Source organism: Loxodonta africana, chromosome 23, assembly GCF_030014295.1.
Source record: "Loxodonta africana isolate mLoxAfr1 chromosome 23, mLoxAfr1.hap2, whole genome shotgun sequence".
In the NCBI taxonomy this organism is placed as follows: domain Eukaryota; kingdom Metazoa; phylum Chordata; class Mammalia; order Proboscidea; family Elephantidae; genus Loxodonta; species Loxodonta africana.
This window is the reverse complement of record NC_087364.1, coordinates 31,193,060-31,202,362: the sequence shown is the minus strand read 5'-3', so window position 1 is coordinate 31,202,362 and position 9,303 is coordinate 31,193,060. Positions and strand designations below refer to the sequence as shown.

At 39.4% G+C, this 9,303-nt stretch overlaps 1 protein-coding gene across 5 annotated transcripts in view; it reads left to right on the top strand.

The window, feature by feature from the left end:
- Nucleotides 1–296: 296 nt before the first annotated feature.
- Nucleotides 297–9,303, top strand: part of MPHOSPH8 (M-phase phosphoprotein 8) — a 100,992-nt gene continuing 91,985 nt past the window's right edge. For all 5 annotated transcript variants that reach the window (XR_010319120.1, XM_064275401.1, XM_010593923.3 and 2 more), the window contains exon 1: nt 297–560. Coding sequence is in view for 4 of the 5 variants with exons in the window: in XM_064275401.1 (XP_064131471.1) it covers nt 342–560 (219 nt within the window). In the remaining variant the exon portion in view is untranslated. The remainder of the gene's footprint in view (nt 561–9,303) is intronic.

Below are 9,303 nucleotides of genomic sequence, written 5' to 3'. Positions count from 1 at the left end.
TCCGCGCCAGCCCTTTCCTCTTCCCGTGTCGCCGAGCTCCGCGCCAGCCCCTCCCGCCGCCCTCGAAGGACCCTTGTCCAATCCCGTGCGCCCTGAGGCCCACAGAAAAGCTTCCTTCCGCTCGGAGCCCTCGGCCCGCCCACCCACTTCCTGTAGGCTCCGCGGTGCGCGGGCGCGCCGGCCTGGACAGTGACTGGCTTTGGAGAACGTCACTCCGGGCTCTGGCGCCTCGCCATTGGTTGGTTGCCCTCCTCTGTCACCCGCCTACGGAGGGCATAGGAACCTTCCGGGGGTGTGTGTCGTAACCAGTTTTGCTCCAGCGGTTTGCTGACCTCTTAGTTATGGCGGCAGCCCCGGCTGCAGAGGGAGTGGTAGCCACTGCAGTTCCTGCTCCAGGTGCCGACAGCAATGGTGAGTCGCCTGAAATCGAAGGAGAAGGAGTTGGAGCAGCGGTCGAAGAACAGGACGCGCCAGTAAAAGCGGAGGCCGTTGGGGACAGCGAGGAGGACGGGGAGGATGTGTTCGAGGTGGAGAAGATCTTGGACATGAAGACCGAGGGGGTACGTGTGAGGCTTGGGAGAGCAGAGGCGGGGGGGTTTTATTTGCCCCTTCAAATTTCCCCAGGCTGGAGATGGCACCGTCGGGACCTCTGTGGGCGGTGGAGAAGAGAAGGGAACCGATGGGTGGAGATGGAGAGGCCGTGAACGTGGCTGCGTGTTTTACTTTGAGGTTCTCTTTATCCCTCAAAGGCATTCATTTTGAGCCTCCACCACGTGGAGAGCTCAGTGGAGGACTACTGGGAGGGAAGACGCATAACCCTGCCGGAATTCGCAAGCTGGAAAAATATTACCAGGTTATATACAAAATGTAAGCAGGGAGAATGAACGTTACAGTCATGGAACGTTCTGTTCTCATCGGAAGCATACAAAATCATGGGAGAAATGGAATGACATTTCCAAATGGACTCTGGGCTGTGTCTGTGAGAGTATGTTTCCAGACGTTTTAAAGGATGTTTTGGCAGAAGAAATGAAGCAGTTTGGGATGTGGTCTGTGAGGATCAGAAGAGCGTAGGCAGTTGAAGGGCTTGTACGGTTGTCAGTACTTACGTGATTGGGGCCACTGTTATATGCTGGGAAGGGGTGATTTTGGAATAATACTCCTCATAGTCCATTGTCTACATCGTCGTTCCAGTCTTTTTAAAAACCGTAATCGGTTCTTTGGTTTAAAATCTTCAGGAATTCCCTTTCACCCTCAGAATAAAATCCCAATTTTCGGATAGCGTTTAAAGGCCTCCAAAATCTGAGCACTATCATCCCTTCCCTCCTCCTCCCCCCGATGCATTAAATGATTCTAGCCATAGGGTATATTTGCAATTCCTCATCACACTGTGCCTTGATGCTTACCAGTCTCCTGACCTGAAATGTTCTCTTCCCTCTCCTGGTGAAATCTTATTCAGTCTTTCAAGACTCAGAAAGCCTTTTCTGATTCTCTTCGGAGTGAAATGCTTTCTCATCTATGCTCTTATAATACTTTGTATACACCTCTGTTTTAGGATTTGAAGCGTTACGGTCCTTTATCTGCTTGTCTCTCCTGCTAGATTGTGGCCTCCTTTAATATAGGGAATATGATTTTTATTATTAATCTTTGTATCATTGGTATCTAGTCTAATGCACAGCATGGCGATTAGTGCGTAGTGTGTGTTTAAAAAAGAAAACACCATTGCAGTTGATTTGAATTCTGACTCATAGGATGATTAAATGAGGGAATTAAATGTGGGCTGGAGGCTGGGGGAGAAGGTGGGGGGATGGACAATAGAAAAATAATCTGTTTTAGTAGATAAGTGTGGGGCGACTGAAGGGCCTCACACAGTGGTCTCTATGTCCAATTCTTTTTATTGTGTGTTGTTTTAAATTTGTCATATGGTACTTAGTGTTAACACCATGTGTCTGTCAGTTTGTTGTATTGTCAGTTTGTCAGTCATAGGATAGTATCCATATACCTACAAGGAAGGCCAGTTGATACAAATGTTATTCAAATTTATGTATCAACCACTAAGGCCAAAGATGAAGAAATTGAAGATTTTTACCAACTTTTGCAGTCTGAAATTGATCGAACATGCAGTCAGGATCCGTTGATAATCACTGCTGATTGGAATGCGAAAGTTGGAAACAAAGAAGAAGGATTAGTAGTTGAAAAATATGGTCTTGGTGATAGAAACAACACTGGATATCGCATGATAGAATTTTGCAAGACCAACAACTTCTTCATTGCAAGTACCTTTTTTTTACCAACATGTGTGGTGATTATAGATGTTGACTATACCAGATGGAGTACCCAGGAATCAAATCAATACATCTGCAGAAAGAGATGATGGAAAAGCTCAGTATTATCAGTCAGAATAAGGCTGGGAGCTGACTGCAGAACAGACCATCAATTGCTCATATGCAAATTCAAGTTCAAGCTGAAGAAAATTAGAAGAAACCCATGAGAGCTGAAGTATGAGCTCGAATACATCCCACCTGAATTTAGAGATTATCTCAAGAACAGATTTGACACATCCAGCACGAACGCCTGAAGACCAGATGAATTGTGGAGTGACATCATACATAGAGAAAGCAAGAGGTCACTGAAAAGACATGAAAGAAAGAAAAGACCAAAAGGGATGTCACAAAAGACTATGAAAGTTGCTTTTGAATGTAGAGTAGCTAAAGCAAAAGGAAAAAGTGGCAAAGTGAAAGAGTTAAACAGAAGATTTCAAAGGATGGCTCGAGAAGACAAACTAAAGTACTATAATGAAATGTGCAAAGACCTGGAGATAGACAACTAGAAGGAAAGAACGCACTTGGCATTTCTCGATCTGAAAGAACTGAAGAAAAAATTCAAGCCTTGAGTTGCAATATTGAAGGATTCTGTGGGGAAAATATTCAACGATGCAAGAAGCATCAAAAGAAGGAAGGAAGGAATACACAGAGTTAGTGTACCAAAAAGAATTGGTTGATGTTCAGCCTTTTAGGAGGTAGCATATGATCAAGAATTGATGGTACTGAAGGAAGGAGTCCAAGCTACACTGAAGGCATTGGCGAAAAACAAAGCTCCAGAAATTAACGGAATATGAATTGAGATGTTGCAACAAATGGAGGCAGCGCTGGAAGTACCCGTTCGTCTATGCCAAGAAATTTGGTAGATAGCTACCTGGCCAACCAACTGGAAGAGATCCATATTTGTACCTGCCCTAAACAAAGGTGATGCAACAGAATGCAGAAATTATTGAACAATATCATTAATATTATGCTCAAGGAAGTTTTGCTGGAGATCATTCAAAAGCACTTGCAGCAGTACATGGACAGGGAACTTCCAGAAATTCAAGCTGGATTCAGAGGAGGATGTGGAACAAGGGATATCATTGCTGATGTTTGATGGATCCTGGCTGAAAGCAGAGAATACCAGAAAGATGTTTATCTGTTTTACTGACTGTGCAAAGGTATTTGACTGTGCGGATCATAACAAGTTATGGATAACATTGCGAAGAATGGGAATTCCAGAACACTTAATTATGCTCGTGAGGAACCTGTACTTGGACCAGGAGGCAGTTGTTCCAGCAGAACAAGGGGATACCGTGTGGTTTAAAGCTCAGGAAGGTGTGGGTCAGGGTTATATTCTTTCACTGTACTTATTCGGTCTGTATGTTGAGCAAATTATCTGAGAAGCTGGGCTATATGAAAAAGACTGGGACATCAGGATTGGAGGAAGACTTATTAACAACCTGCGATATGCAAATGAAACAACCTTCCTTGCAGAAAGGGAAGAGGACTTGAAGAGCTTACTGATGAAGATCAAAGACCACAGCCTTCAGTATGGATTACACCTCAGCATAAAACAAAAGTCCTCACAACGGGACCAATAAGCAACATTATGATAATCAGAGAAAATGCTGAAGTCAAGAATTTCATTTTACTTGGATCCGTAATCAGTGCCCATGGGCACAGCAGTCAAGAAATCAAATGATGCATTGCAAATCTGCTGCAAAAGGAACTCTTTAAAGTGTTGAAAAGCAAAGATGTCACTTTAAGGACAAAGATATGCCTGGCTCAAGCCATGGTATTTTCAGTTGCTCATATGCTTGTGAAAGCTGGACAACGAATAAGGAGTACTGATGAAGAATTGATGACTTCGAATTATGGTGTTGGCAAAGAATGTTGAATATACTGTGAAATACCGAAAGAACGAACAAATCTGTCTTGGAAGAAGTAGAGCCAGAATGCTTCTTAGAAGAAAGGGTGAATGAGACTTCATCTCACATACTTTGGACGTGTTTTCAGGAGGGACTAGTCCCTAGAGAAGGACATCATGCCAGGTAGACGGTCAGCGAAAAAGAGGAAGATCCTTGGTGAAATGGATCGACACAGTGGCTGCAACAATGGGCTCAAGCATAACAACAATTATGAGGGTGGCGAAGGACTGAGGAATGTTTTGTTCTGTCGTACGTAGGGTTGCTGTGAGTCGGAATCAGCTCAACAGCACCTTGTGTTAGGTCACTGCATGGCACAAATGGTTTGCACTTGACTACTAATCTAAAAGTGGTGCCACAGAAGAAAATCCTGGAGAATCTGCTTCCACAAAGATAATAGCCAAGAATACCCTTTGTGTAACACATGGGGTTGCCGTAAGTTGGAATCAAATTTATGTCAGCAGGTTTGGTGGTTTGTTTTTTTTTTTTTTACTTTGTGTTAATTTTTTTGTTCATTCTTTCAGGAAACATTTGATCAACTACTGTGCGCCAGGTTCTATTTTAGGTCCTGAGGATATACAGAGATGAAGCATACACAGTTGCTGACTATGAAAAGTTCTGTTGGGTAAGGGGTAAATAATTAAAATACAATGCCATTAGCATTGTTGTTAGTTGCAGTACAATAATGATAGAAATATTTTTATGTGTAATTTTCCATAATACATCGTAAGCACCTGAAGGTGAGAGGAGGATCCAGTCTTAGACTGTTTTGTATCTCCTTCATTTAACACAGTGTTTGACACATAGAAGATATTTAGAAAATATTTGGTTAGGAGAGTAATATGTTTAGAATTAAGATGATTCATCTTTTCATAGAACATTTGATTCTGTCAATCCACAGAATTAAAAGCAGTGTAGCTAAAGCCTCATGTTTTAGTCAGAAGTGGATGAAACTGAGAAACAAATGTGTAAGGCAGTAAAGGAGACTTAGACTAGTAATGTAAAACTGAGTAAAATTTCTAGATCTCAGGATCTTGGAATTTTAGGTGTACTTAGGAATAAAAAATTTGTAAGATAAAAAGTGTTATATCAGCTGAAGAGGACTGTGCTGACTCATGGCAACCTCATGTGTTACAGAGTAGAACTGCTCCATAGAGTTTTCTTGACTATAATCTTTATAGAAACAAATTGCCAGGCCTTTGTTCTGTGGTACCGCCGAGTGTGTTCCAACTGCCAACCTTTAGGTCGGCAGTCAAGCACAGTTTGTGTGTCACCAGAGGCCATAAGATTATGGCAGCTTTTGTAGATAAAGTGGGAAAGGACTATGGCAGTGTGATGGTTAAGACTGTGTGTAAACTTGGCAGGGCCGTGATTCTCAGGGTTTATATGTAATCACCCCCATCATGGGATCTGTTGTGAGTAGCCAGTCAGTTGAAAGGTAGTTTCCTTGGGGGTGTGGACTGCATCTGAATATAAGCAGACGTTCTGCATATATATATTTTTGCTTGCTCTGGATCCAATGGCTGCCTCCTGTTCATCTGACCTCCGATTCTTGGAACGTGAGCTATCAGCTTATCTGCCAATCTTGGGATTCATGGATCTTTACAGTCTGTGAGTGGAGCCCTGCTTTCCAACCTACCAATCTTGGGTTCTCCAGCTCCTGCAGCCAACTGAATTAGGAGAAACCTTGTGGTCTTGCCTGCCAGTCTTGGGATTCGTCAATATTCGCAGCCTGTGAGCAAGAGCCCTGCTTTCCAACCTGCCGATCTTGGGTTTGCCAGCCCCCGCGGCTACTTGAATCGGGAGAATCTTCTGAGGTTCCAGCCTCTACTATAGCGTGAGCTGTTTCTACTGGTTTTCCTTCTCTAGAGAACCTAGCCTAAGATGGGCAGTTACTACTTTATCTACTAATGCTGCTGAGTTAGACAGCCAGTTGCTCAGTCATCTAGCCATTGTTAAACATAAGGGTCATGATACAGATTTGTTAGGCCACCATTTAGTCAGGTTTAAAATTTAATCAGAAACACTTAGATAATTGACTCACTGTTAATTTATACACAGTAATTCTTGATTGTCAACTGTATATATTGATAAATAACCTAAGTACTGTGGAAATATGTTCAGACACCATTCCAACCCATACGTTATTCTTTGTAACCTATTTGGGATAATGGAATGAGCAAAAAATGGAATTATAGTATGTCACAAAAATTTTTAAGTTGGGTTGGTATATTCTGTGAGCTTGTTGTCAGGACAGATCACCATGGTATAGAGTAATGGAAGCAAACCAGTTGCCGTCAGAGTTGATTCTGACTCATAGCTACTTGATGAGTGTGTCAGACAGGGCTTCGAACTGTTAATTTTTTCCATTCTGGTTATTGTTCTAGTTCATCAAAATTTTAAAAATTTGGTTCTGTTCTGTGTTTGATTTGTCAGCCATGACTGAGCTGGTTCAAACCTGTTTTTTGCTCCCTGATCTCAAATTTATATTCTGCAAATGGAAACTTGCAGCAGTTTCATCTGGAGAAATATAGCTACCAAATTCGTTCCTTATGTTGCAAATAATATTACATCTTTATATTAACTCAAATTTTGTTCATTCCAAGATTTTGTAGTTTTGAAAGTAGAAATGTTAAACTATTTCTTTCTACACATTCATTAATAAACCTAATATGACAGTGATTTTCAGTTTTAATCACTGTTTTAAAACATTTCAATACAAAGAAAAACACGGTGTCAACTATGTTATTTTTAAAGAAATTCTATTTTTTAAAATATACTAGAATTCACTGCAGCACAGAGTCACTTTAAAAATAGTATTGTGATAAAAATGCTCCTAACATTACTGTGTAAACTTTAAATTGAAGATTGGAAATACTTTTTTTATTAGGAAATTCTCAGCTTAATACTATGAATGGAAACCCTGGTGGCGTAGTGGTTAAGTGCTACAGCTGCTAACCAAGAGGTCGGCAGTTCAAATCCGCCAGGCACTTCTTGGAAACTCTATGGGGCAGTTCTACTCTGTCCTGTAGGGTCGCTATGAGTTGGAATTGACTTGCTGGCAGTGGGTTTAATACTATGAAATACACTGTAAACAAACTTAATTTTGATATAGGTGACATTTCACTACTAACAGCTAATAAATAATAAATAAAATAAAAAATAGTCACATAAAATTGTTAAGAATTTATTCATCAAATACTAGAATTTATACAAGAAATACCCACTACATCAATACATAAAGGCAAAGTACAATAAAATATCTAATACTTTAATATTCACTCATGTTCTAAGCTGAAAAATTGCCGTGACATTACATAAAATAAACATATCATTACAAATATAGATTTAATTCATACACACTTAGCTCTAAGAAAACATCATCGCAGTAAACCATAATTACACCTAATTAAAAGAATATCCTCTAATATTTTTTCATTTAAGCTAGCCCTGTTGTCTTGCAAGAGGAATTTCAAACCTGAGAAAGCTCTCTCAACACTGACCTGAGTAGCTGGTGCACCCGAAACTAACATAGCACTTTCATATAACTGGTGATACTGTGAACGGTTTTCTTCTCAAAATTCAAGAATACTTTTTTTCTCTCAACTCTTTGTACACTATCAAAGCTTGTTAATATAGAGTCAATATTAACAGTGTAGTCTTTTGATTTCAATTTAACTTTTTTTCTTTTATTTTGAGAAATAATTCCATCTCATCAACATCATTTGAAATGAGAGTATTTCCTAAATTGCTTTCCTTTGTTACACTTTCAGAATTATTCCTTTTCCAGTTTTCTGTCATTTCCCAAATGCTTTTTAGGTGTAATATGGCCTTCCTCTTAAGTTCATAATTTGATACAAAGATCTAGATAAACTGCTTCTAGTCCATGATCATTTTTGATGAAACCTTACCCTGACATTCAATTTTTCAATCAGTGTGTTTCCAAATGTATTAGAAAGAGTTCTTAATTTTAGCTTAGTTTCCGCCCACATGCCAAAAACATCACTCATGGTTAATTGTTCACTTTGCATTCTTACTGTAACTTTCTTTAAAGGTTTTGAAGTTTCCAAAATTAATTTGACATATGCCCATTTGTCATTAGAAAAGTAATATTTCGTGTTATTCTCAGCTAATACATTGCAAAGATCTTTGCATCCTAATAAGGTTTCTAACGTGATGTCTATACCGTTCCATCTTGTTGGGTAATCCAATACAGGTTTCCTTAAGTTATTTTCCAAAAGTTTGGTAGACAGTGCCAGAATATGAAGTATTTAAATGAGTTCACGACATTGTCCTAAAAAGTCTTCCAGTTCAGCATCCTTTATTTTGTCTTTAATATCTAATTGAAGTGTATGTGCAGCACACTTTTTACCAATCTTACCATATAAACCTTGTCACTTTCACTGCACTGTGCAATGGTTATTGTCTGCAAGTCAGAGTACACTAAGTCAAAATCTTCAAAATTGTCATTTTGCCCTGAAATTTGCCATTTAATTTCACTATCATTTCTGAGAACAATTGAACAAATTTAGTCATATTAGAGCCATTATTCCCGGTTACAGAATAAATCTGTTGTAAGTCAGTGTTGTACTTCTCTAAAATTTGATACACAGTGTTTTTTTATGTACAGGCCTGTGTGTCTTTCTTTTAATTCTTTCATCCTCATTGTCAACAAATGTATCTTATAGACTTTGTGCAAACTGAGTATTAACTCCTAGAATTGACCAGCTCAATCTACTAGCAACATCTACTTTCAAAGACAATATTCATTTATCTTAATTACTACTAATTTTGGAGCTAAGTTTTAAGGACAAGTGAGATCATTTCCCCAATATACTCTGAGTTGATTGAAAAATTTTGACCAATTGAAGCAATAATTGGATTTAAAATTTTCTGGAATCCTGAAGGTTCAATTAACTCAAATGAACAACCATTAATGGTAATTAATTTAACACATGCAGGGACAATTGTTTATCTAATTTCAGCTTAAGGCATTCTGGAACAGCAAACTTGTCTAATGTTTTTTATTGCCTATTTGGAACACTTCTGACATTTTCTTCATTTTTCTTTGTCTT